The sequence below is a fragment of the Alosa alosa genome, chromosome 17 (genome assembly GCF_017589495.1).
Source record: "Alosa alosa isolate M-15738 ecotype Scorff River chromosome 17, AALO_Geno_1.1, whole genome shotgun sequence".
NCBI classification, from domain to species: domain Eukaryota; kingdom Metazoa; phylum Chordata; class Actinopteri; order Clupeiformes; family Clupeidae; genus Alosa; species Alosa alosa.
This window is the reverse complement of record NC_063205.1, coordinates 27728701-27750710: the sequence shown is the minus strand read 5'-3', so window position 1 is coordinate 27750710 and position 22010 is coordinate 27728701. Positions and strand designations below refer to the sequence as shown.

Here is a 22010-nt window from a genome sequence, read left to right as displayed (position 1 = left end):
TAATCCTAATGAAGTAGAGACAAGAACTCTCCTCTCTCTCTTTCTCTCTCTCACTCTCGTTCTTGTCTCAGTGTCTCGGTGGCAGCTGCCTCGGTGTCATTATCTGCAATTAAGGGAGTGCTGTCGGTAGAAATGACAGACAATTTGTAGCACCGGGAAACACACACAGATATCCAGTAGTGCACCACACAAACACACACAGACACTCATAAATACACACACACACACACACACACACACACACTCATAAATACACGCACACACACACGCACATACACACACACACACACACACACACACACACACACACACACACACACACACACACACTCGGGTGTGCCTGGCTCCAAAATCCAGTGTCTTCCCACACACACACACACAAACACGCACTCGCTTGTGCCTGGTGTCCCAAAATCCACAGCACAGCTCTCCCACACACATTGTCGCGGTGACACACAAACACACCAAGACGCCCACGGACCCCCGTACACACCCGTACACACACACACACACACACAGGCACACGTACGCACTGACGCTCACACGTGCAAGCACGGTTACAAATCCACACGTGAACACAGAGCAGCGTGCCTGCCATAAGCCACCTACGCAAGCACATGCTTCAGTGCACAGGAAAGCTGTCTTCTCACTCACTGACGGACAGGCTCACATCTAGGGCCCCCCACACACACACACACACCATAAGCTCGCAGACGTAAGCGGTAGACTGATTTTTCATACAGCTCATCAGCGAGAGGATTGTTTAAATACTCATAGATTGAATGTATTACCTGCCTCATCTCCCACCTAGTGTCTCTCGCCATACGGTGTTATGGCAGTTATGGCAGTGCTCAGACCTTAAGTGCAGTCTCTGCAGCCCTGCCTCTGTAATTACTGTTGCAGCTTTCCACAAGGTAGCTGACAAAAAAACAAAACAGCAGCCACAACCAAAAGCTGAAATCCATTTTTTAGAATACAGTCTGCTTCCTCAGCGATTTAATGACACATTTAGTTAATGGTTTCAAAACAAAGAAAGAAAAAAAAGAACCTTTTGTTGTTCCCAAAGTGGCAACTCTATCTCTAGCACCCCCCCCCCCCCCGCCCCCGCCCCATAACTCAACAAAAATTATGCAAGTCACTTTGAGACTTCTGTTTTCACATCAAGTCTGCAGTTTCTTGGTGTTTTAAGCCCCCAATATTGTCTTCAAGGCAGCGCTGCCTGGAAGGCGCTAGGGTTAGGCATGGGTTAAGGTTAGGAGTAGGATTGGGGTTAGGGTTAGGGTTAGGATTAGGTGCCTTTACAAGTCGACGGTAGCAGCGCTGCCTGGAAGATGACGTTGGGGGCATCGATCAAGTCTGCAGAAGGGACAATCACCGAGCAGCAGCACGCTTCCACACATCTCTGGGTCTCTGTGGCCTGTCGCTTGCACTCACACAGCCCGGGTACAGCTTGCACTCACACAGCCCGGGTACAGCTTGCACTCACACAGCCCGGGTACCACTTGCGTTCACACACCCCGGGTACCACTACCCCTCTCAAGGCTGAGGAAGCCTAATGGAGCACATCCCTGCCTGGGGGCTCCAAATCGATGGTGACACACCCTGCGGTAACCCGAGCCAAAGACGGCGGATCGTTGACACGCACTTAAGAGGCAGGCGTGCAGTGACGGCGACAGTCACATTCTCTGAAACGAAGAGACAGACAGACTAACCAGACCTGTCTCTCTCTAACAGGCAACACCAATGGGGATACAGACAGAGGGAAGCACATCGACAGCCAGACACACACACACACACCTTGCTCACATACCTATGCTAAAACACACACACACACACACACATACATACACCATACTCACTTACCTATGATTAAACACATACACACACACACACACACACACACACACACACACACACACACACACACACACCATACTCACATACCTATGCTAAAACACACACACACACACACATACACACACACACACACACACACACACACACACACAAACACACACACACACCATACTCACATACCTATGCTAAAACACACACACACACACACACTCCTCACACACACACACACACACACACACACACACACACACACACACACATGCATAAACACATACACACACACACACATACACACACACAAACATACCAGCTCCCAGACATGGAAACTAATAGTAAGGTTGGCTGATTACATTAAGATTCTTGTGGCACTGCTGATTTATTAGCCACGCAGCATAGCAGAGCAGGAGCAAAAATTGCCGTTGTCAGAAAATGTCATGAGAAGAAAAAGTGTCATTTCAAGGGGGTGGGTGGGATACGGAACAAAAAGCAAGAGAAAACAAGACAGGGTAGAGAGGGGGCTGAGGCCACTCTTAGTTCTTCAAGACGAATTTCAAGGCTCATCAGCTGTTCCACCCCCCAAAAAATCCAACCCCCCCCTCCTCCTTCCGCCCCAACCGCATCTCATGCCCTGCCGCCCCAACACTCCGGCATAAACACTTAACCACGTCAGCCTGGTTGGGGAAAGGGAGATCCGTGTCATCAAGCAGTCCCCATCACCCAGAGCAGAAACTGACTGAGTGGCAGCAGAGTCTTGATTGCCTTCTGGGCCGTGAAGGTCTTTCGCTGCCACATGAGGTAATCCGTATACTGCACGCCTAGAGGAGCCTCTTAGATTTAAGAACTTTAATAAAAAAAAATTAAATAAAAAAAGACCATCAGGGGCGATGCAGATTTAGCCCTGCAGGAGAGCCCAAGTTCAAGTTTCATCTTTCAATCAGACGAGAGAACACAGACACTGCCATTTTGCCGTCCTCTGATGATGGCGGGCATTAAAAAAAAGTATGATCATTTAAAAAAACAGAAGAACAGAGCGAGGGTATCCATCACGATGCGGTCGGGTCAACCGTGCCCTTTAGCTGTGTCGGAGTCTCTGAAGATACCGGGAAGCATTGAAAGCCGCCAAGGTTGTGGGCGATGTAATTAAGACGACTCCAGTCATTTATTACGAGAGCGCGTGTTCGCTTCCCACGACCTCGCGGAGTCCAAGCGAGAGTGTCGGAACGGAAACCGAAGTGAAGGGCACTACTACGAAACTACCCACTGAGCTGCCTCACCCACACGCACCAGTGGGCTTGATGCCAGTCATTTCAAGCTAAGGTGAGAGAAAACTCAGAAACTGTGGCACCTGGTCAAGAGCAAAATAAAGCTTCGTCCTCTTCGCTAACTCTCACAGATCCCGTAACCACTGCCTCATCACATGTAGGACATGGGACATTTTATTTTAATAATAGTCCCTTGGCACTGTATTATGAGGTGACTGGAATCATGAAAAGCCTTTTAAGATAACGGGGTCCCGATGGGTGTCGAGTGTGTACAAGATGGCCTCCTTTTTCCTTGCCACACCAAATCATCTCTTATGAATAAAACCGTGCCCACGGTCTGTCTTGAATTCTCAACAACGGTTGTGACACACATTCGGGCTTGTCAGAGAAAAATTGATCTGTGCTGATGCAGCTGGCCCTTCCCAAAGTTTTCAGGGAGAGATTAAAAAGTGCAGCCTGATCCTCTTGACGACCAAAACAGACAGAGAGAGAGAGAGAGAGAAGGCGAGCAGGAAGGCGCCATTGTATCTACAGTAGATTGCACCATTTCACAGCCGATTTCACAATCCGCCCTGAGACTACGCGACAAGCTCCTTTCACATGCCACCCCATATAGTGCCAACTGCAGCATACAAACAAACACACACACACACACGTAAACACGCACACACACACACGTAAACACGCACACACACACACACACACACACGCACGCACGCACGCACACGTAAACACACACACACACAGACACACACAGACACACACACACGCACGCACGCACACATAAACACACACACACAGACAGACACACACACACACACACACACACACAGATACACACATAACAAATACACTCAATGGCTGCATTGTTCGCTACAGTGATTGTGAAATAATGCTCCAGATCATCCAGAAATACACTCAGCCACCATCACCAACACATCAAGAGGAGGTGCGATGAATTTTTCAGTCTGCTAAAAAGGTGTGGGGGCCGTTTGGCACTTTTTCTCTTCGTTCCCAGCGCATAAATATTTGATAAGATACCTAACTCATCCCGGCATTCTTCTGAGCGGAGGATGTTAAGGTCATTTTACAAATCACCTGCATTCCGTAAGCAAACACCGCAAATCACCCCTGGAGCAGCGCGCCAGATATGCTAGCACATTTTAGCCCACGCTTCATTTGCCTATTCTTGCCAGTGCCCTCTAAACTGCCTATACGCCACGAGCCACACAAATAAATAACACAGCTGCTGCTGAGAATTTCACACTGTTATGAGGAAAAAACACACCTACGCACACACACACACACACACACACACACACACACACACACACAGGTATGCACAACATGGTGCCAATTAACAGGTCATAATAACCGTTGTAAATGGAAACCATAGGGAGCGGATAGTGGCTTTTCTTTTTTTCCCCATAGTAGGATATGTTTTTAGTTCCAAAAATAAAAATAGTGTCTCCCGCTGAGGGGGGGAGAGGAAGGGGGGAGGGGGGGGGAAGTCTACTCGATTCTGGCAGGCTTTAATGGGCCCAAGTGCATGCTGGGAAAGGATAGGAGGACAAGCGGATGGATGTTGGGAAGGGTGAGAGATGGTGGGGGGGGGGGGCGAAAAAGAGGCAAGGAGAGAGAGAGAGAGGCGGCTCTCAAGAGGAAGCAGGCGTCTGTAGCAAAGTGCGACATGGTGTCGGCTGTTAATTGGACAGGAGTGTCGCCGGGAAGCGTTCCTGTGGAATGGCGCATTGACGCATTCTGTGCCGCCAGTGCTAGTGGTTGGGAGAAATGCATTGGAGAGGGATGCACCGCAACATCTCCTTCCTTCTGTGTGTGTGTGTGTGTGTGTGTGTGTTGCGTGTGTGTGTGTGTGTCTCTCTGTGTGTGCGTCTGTCTGTCTGTGTGTATGTGTGTGTGTGTGTGTGTGTGTCTGTATGTATGTGTGTGTGTGTGTGTGAGAGAGAGAGAGAGAGAAAGAGTACACAAACATCATTACTGTTCGAACGTGGGGTAAAGTACACATACAGACAGCCAGCCAGAAACAGGCCGGGCTGTTCCCCTCTGCTTGCTGCAGACGGAGAGAGAGCGAGGGAGCGGATGAAGCAGGATTTCATGCAGCAGCGAGAGAGACAGCTGTGGGCTTAGCAGACATCGGCCTGATGTTATGAGAGCCAAACGCCCTGGGCCTCAAAGGCAGGAACTTTGAGAAGCACACTATAGCATCTTTTGGCACACAAAATGAACCAGCCACAGCTCACCTTTCGTTAGCAACCATTTTCTTGCAGCACCACTGGCTTGCTGTACATCATTAGCATTGCTTCTTATCATGTCATTAATTGGCTGAAATGGTATTGCTATAAACATTGGACAATAACCTTCACCATCATCAAACATGTTCTGAATGCCTTTAAAAAAAAAAAAACAATACCGCATGACGCAGTCCACTTTACTGTGATCACAGAATTCACAGTTTTCCCACCTCTATCTACACACCTCCCTGTATTGTATATGCATAAGTAGATTGGTTTCTCCGAATGTAGTGGGTAAAAAATATATAATTTCAAGGTAATTAACATGCATTTACATGAATGAAGGAAATGCAGGACTGTAACTGTCTGTCACTGTTTGTTAAAGTCAGCTGTCAACTATAGAAATAGAAACAAGGTACTTTGCCTGTAGATGCAAGAACCATAAATCTTGTTGACTTGGTTGATTGATTTTTGCAGGAAAAAAAACAGCAACCTTTTTTACCAAAGTCCTGTGCTTGCAAGAAAAATTGGTCTATCAGAACTGAACCACAAGAAGTAATTGTTTTGTCTCTGGGAGAAAAGGAGGAAAACATTCTCAACATGCTATTGCATGTATATTACCAGGTCCCTTGTGACCAGCGAGCCACAACTGTTATATATCCATTCAAACAGCCCTGAAAGGGGGTAATCAGACTTGCCACTTGTAAAACGCGAGGAGCACTAATGACGCGAATGACGTCGGGCGCTTTTCCACTCTGAGTTGAACTGAGTATGACAATTTGAGGCCAAAGTGCGTATGTCAGTTATAAAAATAGCTGTAAATATTTTTCTATTGTATTTAAAGTTGATTTTTCAAGAAAAATCACTACTCACTACTATCTTGCTTCATGTCCCTTCATTTGTCAAAAATGTTTTTTAACCTGACATACGCACTTTAAGTCCCTCCACTCGGTGGCCATATTGCAACGTATTTTGGGTGCTTATTGGGCATCTATTTCGGATTGAACTGCGCGCGCGCAAGGCTTCACGACACCAACCTCGCTCCAGCTGCGAGATCACAACATGATTGGCACGATGTTTTGGCAGTGGAATATGTGTAGACAACTGCCATGTTTGCATTACAAACTAACCCCATTATTAATTTCTGTGGGACATTATTTGAGTCTTGTGTCTTCCTCATTAGAAAGTCTCTGTCGAGGTGCTCAGGACGCCTCCGCGAAAACACGAGGCGCAGCAGGTGCACAAAACGCGAGGCGCTCTGGGCGCATAAGCAACGCACAAAGTGCTTACTGCCAATACGAACAACATAAAAAAGGCGCGCCTCACTGCAAAAACCACGTCCTGTCCGATCGCCCGCTAAGGCTCCAATACTGAATCACCGATAAGCCCTGGTGAGGCAGAGAAGAACCGTTTGCATGTGCAACAGTACATACAGTATGGAAATCCGACCACCAACATATTCAGCAGTGCAACATCAATTTCTCTGTGGAAGCAACCTTGCTATGAGCAAATGGGAGAGAAAGAGGGGGGGAGAAGGGAAGAATATGGAGAGAAGGGCAAAAAAGAGAGAGGGTGAGAGACACGTGGAGAAGCCATGAAGCGGACCGAGCTGATGCAAGGGCTCGGTCTGAATTGCCCTCGGCCAAAAATATGAGCCATAGTGAAGCAGGGGATGTATTGCAGGAGTGAAACACACTGTAGCTGACCTGCAATCTCTATTCACCTTTTCTTATAAGCTGTCTCTCCTGAGGTGGACGGTGGAAGAGGCTCGAGTCGGCCAGCCGGGCGGCCGGTCTCCCCGACAGCGGAGAGAGGCGAAGGCGAGGGAAGAAAAGAAAAAATCGTTATCAGAGCGCACACACACGCATGCACACACACACACACACACTCACACACACACACACACACTCACACACACACACACACACACACACACACACACACACACACACACACACACATGCTGCAAGTTTTTTGCACCGTGCTGGTAATATGTCTGTCTGGTGGTGCGATTAAAAGGGCCCGGGTGATGCAGAGATCTCGCTGCAGCTGCCTCCGTTAAAACAGGGGGCTGGGGATTGAGGAGACTGGGAGGATGGAGGTGGAGATGCCTGTGGAGGGGAGGAGGAGGGGTGGAGTGGGTGAGTGAGTGAGAGAGAGAGAGTGGGGTGGAGACGGAGAAAGGGGAGGGAGGGAATGCTAGAGCGGGAGCTGTCCTGGGGGGCATAATTAGCGTGTTGTGCTAACAGAAGCCAGACGCTCGCTCGGCCTGCAGACTACTTTGACAGCCATGGGGATGGGGCTCTAATAGCACCCAGCACTGGGATCCTCCATGTTCCGCAAGCGATCTGAACAACAGGGGGATCCACGGCAGATGGGCTGTCTTTAACCTCATATTGCGGGAGGTGGTGGGCTGCATCAGCACTCGAGCTAAACCTACTCGTACGTATCCCAGGGCCTTTGGCTGGCCGCTGCGTGGGCCCTGCATGTAAATCGGTGTATTGTAATCCAGCAGAAACCTTCTCCAGTCCTTCTCAACGACTGCACTATTGCAGGGAAATGTAACCCTTTTTTGGAGTACCCACAATCAAAGGGAGTGGAAGGAGAGCGGGCGGTATACACCATGACGTCTGCATTTTCGCGCAAAACATCAAACCCCCAGGTGAGAAATACTGTGGCGGAGTGCGAGAGACGGGAAGGAGGTCAAAAAGGTCCGTGGGAAACGGGCGCCTGCAAATCATCCTGTGTAATCACCCCAACAGTGCCCCACAGTCCCCGTGCGTCATGCGAGGCAGAATGGAGTGATTCATTCCTAAACAGCCAGCGCTGTAGCGACAGACCACCGAGAGCCAACCCCAGCATGCCTATGGGTTGCTCACAAACTCACAAAAGGAGAAGAGGGGTGCGGTGGAGGGGGGGGTGTTAATAGAAAAGACAGAGAAAAACAGATTCTATGAGCTCTTTAGCACCCCCTCTGGGCCCTTGGAGCGAAAGCTAAAAAAAAGAGAGAGCGAGAGAGAGGGGGGGAGAGAGGGAGAAAGAAAATTACGGTGAGGAAGGAGACGCTTCCTAGGTTTTGACCATTCCTCAGCAGGGGTTGTCGTTAAGGAAATAGAAATGAGATTTACGCAAGAGGAGAGGCGACGCCACGCAAATCTCCCGCTGCAACACACTCTTGAAAAAAAACAAAAAACGTCCTACGCGCTGCACCACACCAGGCTCTGGGCATTACTCAGTGAACACACTTCACACCGGGAGCTCAATATGCAGCCAATTACCACGTGCTTAAAACTATTACTATGCACTCAGAGTAATGTGTGGCTATTTGTACCATTAGCTTTGTGTTAGCCACTGGGAAGAGCCGAGTGGCGAGAAGGTTTCTCTTGTTTGCCGAGGTCCCCTCGTTTTTACACACAAACAAAAGAGGACCGTGACACTGAATTGCAGCCATTATATCCCGTCTTATGCGATGGTAATGTGTTATTGTTGAGCGTGAGGCGAAAGCGGTGGCTTTTAACATGTCATGGAAGACAACTAGGAGCAGTAGCAGCAGCAGCAGCAGCACGCATCGTTCAAAATTAAATCTGTCTATGGGGCGAATCGATAAGCATGCTCAACTCATTTGCTTGTGTGTGTGTGAGTGCACATGTGCATGTGTGTGTGTGTGTGTGTGTGTGTGTGTGTGTGTGTGTGTGTCTGTATGTGTGTGTGTGTGTGTGTGTGTGTGTGTGTGTGTGTGTGTGTGTGTGTGTGAATGTGTATTGTTGTCTGTGCCTTCTACCATTTATAACCATCCATCCATTCATTCATTATCGAGCAATAAATGTCCTATTACTTTGTATTTTCCTAATGTATAATGTGCATTATAAGCCATGGGGTGTGGCAAATCCAATTACCTAGGGACCCCGTGTAAATCAATCACCCATAATTTGGTCAGAGATGTCAATAGGTCATGGCACATCCTATTCATAAGATGCTGGGCACGTCTCGAGTGAGTTGTAGAGCAGGTCACGGAAGGCGACCATTTTGTAAAGATTTGAGCGGTAGAAGACGCGGTCACAATGGGCCTGACTGTTGGAGTGGAAGGGACATGGTTCTCCAGCCACATTCTATTCTCTGTGAAGAATATGACTGTGCAAAGGAGTTAAATGAGCTGATTCATTACCTTTTCGACCACTGCCCTTCAATCACATTTTATTCCTACCCTCCTGTTCAGGGCCAAGCTTTTATTTATTTATCCATGTCTGTCTGTCTGTCTGTATGTATGTATGTATGTATGTACAGTATCTATCTATTTATCTATCTATTTACACATTTATTTATCGATCTATCTACCTTTCTATCTATCTATCTATCTATCTATCTATTTTGCTTGACTTCTCACGTCAAAGAGATTGATGTTGGGAAATTGCCAAGAGTTCTTACGTGTCTCCGTGGAGCAGCGCTTGAAGCGTAGAGCTTTTTAAGGGTGATAGTCCTGAGATAAGTTCAACTTTAATGAGAAGTCGAGTTTATTTGCAGCTTGTGAATGAAGGAGGCACTCAGTGTTAAAAACCAATTCCCAGGGTTGCAAGACGGAATGCTGTGCCACCGCGTTTCAAACTGTAGCACCTGCTTCTTTAAGGCAAGGGATGTGAAAATGAAATGCTGCCTCCATTTTTCTTCTGGTGCTTTGAACGTGGACCAAATGGCCCGGTGTATTCTAAAAAAAAAAACCTTCCAAAAAAAAAAAACCCACAAACTGTTTCGTATTTTCTGAGAAACCAAAGCAAACACAAACACAAAAACAAGCTGCTGAAAACAAGTTTCAGCATTCAAAGGGCACTGCGCCTCCTCCATGCCCAGCATGTAGCAGCAGCTTCTGGCCAAAACGTGCAATTCAAACAGAGAAGCCCAAATCACTTCAGATGTATAGATTTCCTCCTGCTTCTGAGTGTGTTCTGTAAGTCTAATGGTTAAAAAGACATTTTAAAAGCAGATCATTTAGCTCTCTGCTGCTTCTACACACATCTTGGCATGTAAACCGAAAAACATGAAGGACAGTCCTTGAATGTTGAGTGAAGTGGAGATAATTATGAGGCTGATGACTCATGGAATGCATCATAGACAGCAACAGAATGTGTGCTCTTCTTTGATGTTGTCTGCAGCGTTTCCCTGCTTCTTTTCCACCCCCCTAAACTGATCATTATTGCACTCTGTCACTGACAGATACAATAATTAGGATCTAGAGGCGAAGGTAAACAGAGAACTAAAGGTGCATATTTACCTCAATAGCCCTAATAAAGCCTGGACTGAGCTTGCATAGCTGATTTACGAGCACTGGACTTCATGACCGATATGAATTGCTAATTCCGTGGTTGCTGGAGAGCTGCCGCCTGTCATTAATAACCCACAATCTCTCTTTTAATAAGATGATTTCAATTATCAAGTGCCATTCAGGTCTATGCAGGTGCCATGCTGCACTGCGATAACCGGCGTCTTCCGAAGGAGCGGCAAATCTAACATGTGGCCTGCAGGTATAGAGATGAATTAACAGTAATGCGTGTGCATGTGACCGACGCGTACGCGTAGGCCTACACGATAATTAATTTGATTCAAACTAATTTCACGTCCACGGCGTGGCACCACTAAGTGGTCCCAAGGTGGTTTTTTTTTAAGCCAATTTGGCATCCATTATGTTTATGAAATTACACGCAAATGCATCCGTGGTGTGTGTGAGTGTGTAATGTACACCCAGAGGCTTAAAGATGGCAAGTGCAATTTTCGTCTCGATGTCCACAGATAACGAGGAAAACACAGGCCGGTTATTAAGGGAGAAAATGTGGATGTCGAACTTTGAGGCTCTGATCTTGGCATACATCAAAGCCTCCATTTAGTGGATCCGCCGTTCCTTCTAAATGAGCGCGCTTTAAGTTCACCACTTATCTGGAGTCTACGACCACAGATCTCTCTGGAATTCTTAATCACCTCGGCTGCTTACCCAATGAGATGACAGGCTTATTTTTTATAGAAACTTCCTCTTTACTGTTCACTGCACAAAGCCTTGTCACTTTGAGCTGGGTATAGAGACAAGAGAGAGCTTGGTAAAGGAACTTGGTTTGGGATTAAGACCCTGGTGTACCCCCCATCCCTTCCACCCTTGGACAGAGGAGCTTAAAGCACACCACTTCCTCTCTCTGTCTTTTTCTCGCTCTCTCTTTCTGTCTTTCTCTTGCTCTATTTTTCTGTCCCTATTTTTCTGTTCACTTTCCCTTTCTCCCAAAGACCTAAGATGTCATAGTGCAGTATCCCTCCCGTGAAGACTCAGGACACCGTCACAGTTCAGTATAGGCTACATCCCACTCAGTTGGTTCATCAATGGTTTACACTTTTTTTTGAAGCAGTCCATCTCACATAACATCAACTCTCTATTCAAACAACAATTTTCAATGGAATGACTTCTGATCTCTTGATTGGAGCAACATGATGATTATTTTCAGGCGCAAAGTCAATGTGATTCATTTCATCTACCTACAATGGGGGCTTCCGCCCTTCATTAGAGAGAGAGAGAGCGCCGCTGCCACACAATGCCATACATTCACATGACCCAAACACTGCCCCGCGTCTCTAATTAAACCCAGGGAAAAGAAAGCGCGCCTCGGGCTACCGGCGTGGTCCAATTACTGGGCTCCACGCGAGCCCTGCCCCCCCCAGGGTGCAAGAGAGAGAGACAAGGAAGTGTGGGGAAGGGGCAGAGGAGTGGAATGGGGGAGGTGGAGGGGGTTGAGAGTATGTAGGTATTGATCAGCTCTCCAGTGCAAGTCCACTTCCTCCTCCTCTCCCTCCTCTCCTTCTCCCATAATGAAAATCCCCAGGGTGGCCGTCATGCTTGCCGCCGAGGCAGCAAACCACAGGGATCAGTGGAGGAAAGTGAGTGTGCACTTCATCTTCTTTTGCTTTGTCTCTCTCTTTCATTTCCTTTTCTTTCATTTCCTTTTCTTTCATTCCTTTCTTTCATTTCTTTCTCTTGCTTTTCATCCTTTCACTATTGCTTTCTCCTCTCATTCATTCAATTGATTCATTTTATTTCTTTACTCTTCATTTCTTTCCTTCCCTCTTCCTCTCTCTCTCTCACTCCCTCTCTCTCTCTCTCTCACTCTCTCCCTCTCACTCCCTCTCAGTCTCTCTCTGTCTTCATCCCTGTCCTTCCTCTTACCTTTTCCTGTTTCCTTCTCCTCCTCAGCATTTCTTTTTTCTTCTCTCAAGGTCTCCATTAGAGGCTGACCCAGAGTTGCTGCTAGCCCCCTACTGGCCTCGGGCACTCCTGGGATGAGAGCATATGTCACTCCACCGGCTGACCCTGGTCTCCACTCTCCGCACATACGCCCCTCCAGCCATCCTCCACCACCACCACAGCGGTAGCCTCCACCTCCATGCTCTCGCAGTACCCCCGCCGCCGCCGCCACCCGTTCGGTCGGTCGGTCGGTCGGTCGGTCGGCCTCCCTCACGGGCGGCGGTGAATAATTTAGCTGGACACTCCGAAAGAGCAGCCGATTAAAAATACATGGGGCAACGCTGCAGCCACGTTTAAAATATTCCTACCTTTTCTCTGTGTCTATCTATCCCTCTCTATTGGCCCTGACTCTTATACTGCTGGGTGCAGAACAATTAAAGTAAGTCTGTTTGAACTCCTCTCTTTCACTCTCTCATTTTCTCTCTCTTTCATTCTCTCTCTTTCTCACTCTTCCTTTTTCTCTCTCTCTCTCTCACTCCCTGTCTCTCTCTTTTTCTGCATTATCTGGGAGACAATGCCCTCAACTCGGATAAATATCATCTGAGACTTCAGCCCGCTCTTGGAGCAGAGAGATTATTACCATATTTTTGTCTCAAAGCCGGTTGAATGGGGAAGGAGGTCAGGTGCCCTCTCACAATCATATCCCCAGCAGCTTTGGTGCGGCCAGAATTGTTCTTTCTCTTTCTCTCTCGCTGCACATGAACTGATTAACCTTGAGGCTATACTGTTTCGAGCTTTGCCACTGCTGGCTTGGTTTTTTTTCGACTCCCTTCACAGGCATAATAGACATTTCACAGGATTCATGACAAAAGTACATAAAAAACGATTACAAAATAGTCCTTAGAGGAGCAATACAGAGGCGAGTGATACGGTAAATAAGTACCTGTGTTACTCGACCTCTCGGGGATGTGAAACCGATGGAGGAAAAACTAGGGGCCAGAGAGGCTAAACAATCTGCCCTGGGGGCATTGAGAAAATGCTGATTGTGATGTATTGATGGTTATTGATTCGCCACCACACGTGCACCAGGTGTATATACATTTCATGCTTTTCTTAGACAGGGAATGGGTGTATGGGGACCTGAACTCGATTCGCTATATACTCAGCTAAATAAACTATTTACAGCTTTCTGTAGTGGATGGAGGTAGGAGAGGTGGTGTGTGTGTGTGTGTGTGTGTGTTGGGGGGGAACAGGGAGGAGCAGATGATTTCAAGCTATCAGTGACAGACTCCCCAGCCCACTCCTCTGCACACCGCCCCCACCACCTCCTCTTCCTCCTCCACGAGGAGCCCAAGGAGACGCACCATGCTCCGTCAGGTCACATAAGTCCTGTCACTGTCAACCCCAGCCCGGCAGAGAAGGAGGAGAGAGAGCTATTATCATTCAGAGGAGAGGAGGAGAGAGGGAGGGGTGGAGGGGAGGACGGGTTGGGAGAAATGACGTGGATGAAGAGGGCAAGGGGGCGAAGGACAAGAGCTGAGCTGAGAAGAGGAGGAAGAGTCTTGCATGGAAAAATGAGAGGAAAGTGATAGATAGACCATAGAGAAGAGGAGAGAAGAGAAGAGAAGAGGAGAGGAGAGGAGAGGAGAGGAGAGGATAACTCAGCAGAACATCAAAGGAGAGTAAAGCCTGTATCAATATACAGAAACTACACTTGAAACTACAAAAATGGCTTCAAAACTTAATTAATGGGGACTCATTTTCTTTTACATATTTGCATTTCTGTTCTCATGTACTCACTGTACAGCAAGATTTATACTTTGGTTGTCTGAGACAAGTCCACTCCATCTAAGTTTCTCAACCACGCAAAAGGAATTATCACTTTGAATGACCCTTGATGGAGTCATTTTCATCTCCTTTATGAATACATTCAACAGTGCACACACCACTCCATATGTCTTTTGAAGCTGCAGTGCATTCTGGGTACCGCCAACACATGCCCATTTGGGAGGTCATCATTACTGACAACCGCCTTAGGGTCTCCCTCGGGGTGGGCGAAAGGGTTTCAGTATCAGTCAAAACAAGACTCATTTAACACTCTCACATTACAGCCACTGCTTCACAACACCCCCAGCTTCACTTATTAGGCTATTAGAGACGTGTGATTATGCCAACGAGCGATGCAGCCGCCTTCATCACTCCAGTGCTGAGTAGCCATTGCCCCCCCTCCCTTCCCTCCTCCCTCCTCTCTACTTCTCTTCATCTTAAAGTAGCCATGAGTCATTCGCTGGGCTTTGCCTTTTTTTGTTGAGGAGGACAATTAACATTCGGAGCGCCAGAAAAGGTCAACCCCCTGTGTTATTCGCAAACAATAGGGGTTTCTTTCTTTTTTTTTAAGGCCATGGTTGTTTTGATTTGGGGTACCAAATACGGGTTGATGCTCTGAGACCCAAATCCTCCCCTCCCCTCCTCTCTTCTCTTCCACATATTCACATTCCTCACACACAGCCCTCTTCCCACACATCCTAATGAGATCCTCTCATGTCTGTTGTGCCATGTGCCCCACAGGTTCATTATCATCGACTTCCGCTGAGGAAATCAGCCGGCGGATCATTAATAGGCCTTGCGTGGCCTCTCTCACCCACGTGCCTCCATGCCTCTGCCCGCCACATCACACCGACGCAGAGGCCGCCCATATCCCGTCTGATCCCAGCGCTCGCTAATATATACCCCCCTATCTCTTTCTCTCTCTCACTTTCTCTCTCTCTCTCTCTCCCTCCCTCCCTCTCTCCCTCGCTCTCTGTCTGCTCCACACATTCAGGTCAAGACCCAACAGAACAAACACTGACTTTTCTCGGTGCTGGACTGCGCATAGATCAACCTGATGGATGTGACGGTATTAGGTTGCGTTATTAATCTGCCAAAGTCTTAACGAAACTGCGAGCTGTGTGGAGAGAGAGCGCTCAGGCATGTGCTTCGCACGATGAATAGGGGTAGAGGTGCACAATACGCATATATACATTTACATAGATAACACTGTTTGTTGGTGACCTTTTTTGCATTATCGCACAAACATAGCCATGACTGCTTCTCCCATCCTAACACGGTGCAACGAGCATCTGTTGGTTAATTACACATTAACCTAATTGTTGTGTCTTCGTTGTGTAATGAGCCTCAAAATCGATTTATAATGCACTCTGCATTTGTGGTGAAATGTGACTCACGACACACGCCAAATTGTCCCCCTTTTTTTTGAATACCCCATCTATAAACCACTGTAGTTTTAAAAACATTTGCTCCCACCAATTTAACTCCCAGCAAGACACAGAAAATGATCTTTGCTTTTATTCTTCTTTTTCTTTCTGCTGGATAAATCCTCGGCTGGGAGCAAGAGGATAGATGGCATTTAAAAGTGTTGAAAATCGTTTTCGTTTTCCCGAAACCTTTGTTTATCGGTGTTTAGACACATTTCAGAAAATATCCCAGGCAAATTCTCCAGGAAAAATTGCTGCAGGTAGACTGCTGTGTGCGTGCCATTGTGTATTCGAAAGCCTCAGACATTCTTTACTCTTTCAGTCGTGGATAATCCACCCCCCACCCTGAGAACACTGATGTGAACGGAGCCAGCCACCCACCACCTGCTGTACCTATAAAACCACAACAAACACACGCACACACACACACACAGAGGGAGACAGGCACAGACAGACACACACACAGACACACACGACTCAAGGCTGAGGCGACAGACTGCGACTGAGTTTCATGGAAACAAGAAACAAGCTCTGGCCCCAGCCTTCTTATCCCCGGAGACCTCCTCATGCGAGTGAGCCGAATGCACACAGGAACACACGTACAGTCATTCATCATAATTAAAACGTCGCCTCCGCGATGATTCCTCTCAGGTGCATTTTGTACACGCTAAGACTTCAGAGAGGCTGCGGCTTCCATTATCAGCAGCTCCGACAAGGAGGCTACAATGGAAATGGGAAAGATAACGACGCACACTTGGGGATTTATCAATATTTCACCACTGCACTCTGGTGCACACAAATGTAATTAGTTCGTTTTTTAATCGTCTATGGTTTGTATGGAGATCTCTGACAATAACGCTATCTCACAGAGACGTTGGGGGGAGGTTGGGGGTGCTTTAGACTTGGGGAATCCATAATCAACAATCCAATTAACAAAGCCGCCTCTCCCCTGACTCACAATCAATAAGCAGAGGGAGCCAAGTGTGTCCGCTTACACAACTCAATGGAGTGTGAAAAGCGGGCCTCCATGTCTAGTCAGTGACACCCTATTAACAGACCGCGCCCTGTGGGTCCACTAAAGGGGCCTGCCTTAACCACACACACACACACACACACACACACACACACACACACACACACACAGAGGCCGAGAAATTGCTGAGCACATGATTGCAAAGGTGAGACCTTTTTCTCTTTCCACAAGGGCTGGTTGGACAAACACCGTTCGGGGGGGACTGGAACAAGCGAGCGTCTGTGTTGATGACACGGCAATACGATGTGGCTGTTATAACACCTAGAAACTGAGCCCAGTAATAGGCTCTGTCCCCTTCACTGACAACACTGACATAGTATCTATGCCGGCAAAGAGAGTTAATCCTCTGTTCCCACAGACGAAGAAATTCCGGTATTCCATGCACGTTTCCCATAGAGAGGGTCCCACTCGTGTAACCCGAGGCCTTTTTGAAATCCCTTTCACTGCGTCGCCATCTCTTCATCTCCCACGACTCCCAGCCACTGCTGTGCAACTGCCTTTTTTCTTTCTTCCTTCCATCCTTTCTATCTCTCTTTCTGTCACTCTTTCTTTCTTTCTTTGGGTTAACGCTGAGTGCAACAATCTGGGGGGACTCTGTGCCAGATTAACTCGCCATCCATATGTTTATCAAATTTCAAACCCGGCTATTTTCAGCCCCTAACAGATGCTGCATTATTCATGACATGAAACACAAGCGAAAGCATTGACTTGTAATGTGATAGCAATTGGCAACATCGCTCCTCACTCTAAATACCTAAAATCCTGTTAGCCACATCAACGGTTCAGTGGCTTATTGCGACAAGCAGCCAAAGACATGTTCCGAACCAGAGAAGAAAAAGAATGGGGGTTACATGTACCCCTGATCGTCATGACAGATCCCTTATTTAAATCACGTTAAGTGCTGGTGTGTCACGCTCCGATACAATCACCTGATGGTTATATAGCATTCTGCAAGAGAGAAGATTGTGTGGGCAAAATGTCACACAGATCATTAACTCAGTCACGTCTAAGCATCATGCTCATCAAGCCCTCGTCAGCTAATGAACATGGAGATCACATCATTGTCTCCACAGTGTTTTTGTAAGTGTTTCATTCCCACAAGGCCCAGTTGAGAGCAGTATCACACCAGGCACATTTGTCTAGCTCTCCCACCCTCAAACAAAACTCATCTTAACTGAACTGTCTGAAAAACAAAGCTTAGTGGGGACAGCATATTTTTAGTAAGATTGAATGCTTTTTAATTGGTTGTCATAATTGAACTCTATCTGCTGGCAGCAGTGTGGGCTGCAGCACCTCTGTGTTTAAAGCTGTGGTGTTGTGGGCTCTGTCCTTCTCTCTTCTCTTATAACCAGTGACAAGTGCGGCAAAAAGTGCCGGAGCTCATTTTACAGCAGTATCCGGACGGGAACAATAGGCTGCCTATTGGGGCAGAAAGTGGCACAGATAGCCCTTAATGGTGCCCTGCAAGCACTATCCTCCATTATGCTTTGCCAAACCAGGCCAGGATACATATATAAATATATAAGACTTCGAATCTGCTGGGGGGTAAACAACAAAACCTTGTCTGAAAACCACTGAAAACCACCATGTGAAGCCGTGCACAGCAACCACATGACAAACCCCAGTGACAGTCAGCATGTTAGGCAAGGGTTTCACACAGGATGCAACCACTGCCAACCCCCGTTGGCTGAGTGTAGTGGAAATGAAATGACCTGAGCTGAGATTTTACCTTGAAGAGCCGTAGGATGTTGGCCACCATAATAGAGACAGAGCTAGCGGCGGCGCCGATCACACCGACGATCTTGTCGGGCTTGGTGAAGATCGGCGGGTCGCCGTTGGCGCAGCGCACGTCTGAGCCGTCGCGCTCGATGAGCGCCTGCACGAAGGTGAGCGACTGCTCCAGGGCATAGGTGTCGCGCGAGCACGTGTCCAGGATGCGTGCGCCCAGCGTCACGTTGGGCAGCAGCTCGGGGTCCTTGTTGATGAGGTCGATGGCGAAGAGCATGGCCTCCAACCGGTGGATGCCCTTCTCCTTCTTCAACTCGCCGCAGGCCACGCCGCGTTCGCCCCGCGAGTGGACGGGGAACAGGCCGCCCAGGATGACGTCGCCGTCAATGCGGATGGAGTGGGCGTACTCCGAGGGGGTATCCACGGGCCGCTGGGCGTGCGCCAGAAGCCAGCACCAGCTGGCGGCCGTCAGGAGGACCAGGAGGCTCTGCCGCGAGACCCGGTCGCACCTCAGCGCTGCGGGCTCACTTGCTGCCACTGCTGCTGCCATGGTAACGCAGTGGTTGGGTCGACACAAAGGATAAGGTCCAGCGGATTCCGGGCCAATGAGAACGGAGGCGGGAGGGCCGGCAGGTGGGCTCGACCATAGGTGCCCCAAACCCTCCCCTCAGTGCTGAGGCAGACCCCCTAGATCCAGTGGGGAGCAGGTGTGAGATATAACCATGGCCCCAACTCTTGGGGCACACATGACAGGATACAGGAGGAAGAGGAGGAGGATAAGAGAAGGGAAATCACAAGGAGAGGAGCAAGAATCTCACGCTCAAGTGCGCTGCAGCAGTGATCTCACATCTTCAGCTGGGGCCTGTAGGACATACAAGGAGAAGGGGGAAAAAAACACACACACACAGTCTGAGTGCTTCTGTCAGACAACACTGCAATGGCCTGCGCTTCACACAGTCAAAACAAATGCATCTAACAGACACAAGGGCAGCTGCCCACAGAAATAAAACACAGATGGCGTGCATTGCTGACATAACATTTTGACAGCTCTGAAATTACAGACTGATCAGTTGAATAAATTCCCTTTATGTCTCATTAAGTCTCTCAGGGAGGAACGCATGGAAGGAAATAGCAAACGAGAGAGGATAATCAGGACTTCAAGTGGGCCTACCAGCAACAAACACATAACTGGACAACTGAGCAGAGCAGTCGAATACATATATCGAGCATTTCTCTTCCAGTCAATAAACAACCTCGTTAACCTTCACTTTCTAAAAAGTAGGCTATATGATGTAAATAAAACCTTAGGTAACAGGGAAACAATAGTGCGGACCCCCCTCCCCTGATGTCTGCCCCGCACCACCTTCTCCACTCTCTCCATCACACTGTCATATTAATTACCGACCATTCAGTGTCATATCTGAGGCACGTTTCCGGTCACAGAACTAAGGGTGGCACACTTGGACCTATTTAAGATAGCCTTTTCCCAATATGGCCACAACCTGATCAGTCGAACTACAGTCTAGTCAAACAAACATCTCCAAAATGTAACTGTAAGCATTTCATAGGCAGCTAATTGGCGCCGCAGGTCAGTCTATGGTGTAATTGACCAGAATCAACAAATGCCCATTTTTATTTACAAGTCGGCTAGTAGGGTCATCGCCATCTTATGCATCAAATGAACATTATCACAGCGTGGTGTATTCCAAACGGCAGGTGCAGCACAATCTGCCACCTCACACGCACAGGGAATAAAATTGCGTTTAACTGCCTGGCACAATGATTGTTGTTTCATCAAATACGGGAAGCGTATATACATATGTCTAGGCTATCAATGGTTAATTGGCATACAACTAAAATGGAAAATAATGGTTGGCATAACAACATGTTTTAAGACTGCACCTTGGGATGATTAAAAAACAGCCCGTGACATCACATTCCGCACTACGTAGCATAGGTTGGAAGCAAGACTACCGCCTAGCCTTTTTTAAATATATATATATATATAAAGGAATTTAAACAATTATGAATATTAGCAAACGATATCTCGGAATATGAGATATTTCTGCTAGTTGGTATGACATCGCTTCCACGAATTCAGTCACTCCTAAAATCCGCTCTCTTCTCTAATGACAATGAATAGAGGGAGAGCAACGCAATCAGGACTCGACTGTCTCAGACAAGAACAAGAACGGTGTCACACTGCCAGGCGAAGTCTAGCCCAATTATTTTTATTATTATTATTATTTGCGAGAGTCTGTACGTGTCAAGCTGTGCCATCATCTTCTCGTGATCCTATAATATTTCTCCATCGGCACTAACTCTCAGGGGATCTCCTCCTCTGGTCTAGCCTACTCTTACAAGTGTTGACATAAAAGTCAATTTCTCTCAATTAACCATATTGCAGGCATGGAGATGTTGCACCATGTTTTGCGTTCCCCATGTCAACGAGGGCATATTAATGATTTAAATATAATTTCTACACATCTAGATAAAAAAAAACGAAACACTGACTGCATTCCTATACATCAACACTTCCAGTGCGCAGTTTATGCTGCACTGGATAAGTGCAGTGAGTTTGTGAATCACCAGTTCGACAGAAATAACACCTTTAGTTTAGCCTAAATAACGCAGATTAGCCTATAGGTAGGTTGTTCAATGTGCCAAACAGGTTAATTCCAACTCTTACTTCAAAGCCGAAGAAAATGTTTCATTAACATATTAATTAGTTGCATAATGGGTTGTATTTTGATGATGACGATAAATCCCCTAGTTCTACCATCACACTACACACATTTAGCACTGATCATTTCAGAGAGCGCACAGCTGCAAGAGTGCAGTCCCCCAAAAATCTATACAATCCCAGCAACTTCCCAACGAGGTTCCTCCGTTTGCCCAATCTTCCTCTAACAGGGGAAGGACTCCTCTGCAGAATTCCTTTAACAGTTAGGCTACTCCAGTTATCTGTGCATAGATGCCCATTTACAGCTATGGAATATTAAGATACTTTATCAGCAGTGCGCACGAGGATTCGAGGGAGACAGACTACTATACATAAAACACATAAACCCATCCAAGGTAGTCTCACAAGGGCAACATTCCACTTAAGACAATCAAACGAACAAATAAATCAACGGTCCGACCTACCTTCTTCGCGGACTTGCAGATTTTAGCTCTCAAAAAGCTCGCGGGCGCACGCGCCTTGGGTCTACGGTGCTGAAACGAACAGCGCATTCAGGGACCGAGAGCGCGTCTCCGCCGGATGAATCACAAAAATACTCCCACCGACCCTGATTGGTCTTTCATCGTTCTCTCTCCCTCTCTTTCTCTCTCCCTGCCTATCAATCCTGCAGTTTATTCCGTTGCTGTTTTATCTTTGAAGTTGCCGAAAAGATAAGAGATTAAGCCTAC

The 22010-nt window shown here is 47.5% G+C and overlaps 1 protein-coding gene across 4 annotated transcripts in view; it reads right to left on the bottom strand.

Moving 5' to 3' along the window:
• The window catches only part of grm8a (glutamate receptor, metabotropic 8a), a 166640-nt gene extending 144785 nt beyond the window's left edge, over positions 1-21855 (bottom strand). For 3 of the 4 annotated variants that reach the window (XM_048267684.1, XM_048267683.1, XM_048267686.1), the window contains exons 1-2: positions 21747-21855; positions 18601-19461 (exon numbers count right to left, since the gene is read on the bottom strand). In XM_048267684.1, the coding sequence (XP_048123641.1) occupies positions 18601-19149 (549 nt within the window). In that variant the 5' untranslated portion in view covers positions 19150-19461; positions 21747-21855. Of the gene's footprint in view, positions 1-7094; positions 7193-18600; positions 19462-21746 lie in introns of those variants that run through there. The other variant, XM_048267685.1, reaches the window with a different exon arrangement.
• Positions 21856-22010: the final 155 nt, after the last annotated feature.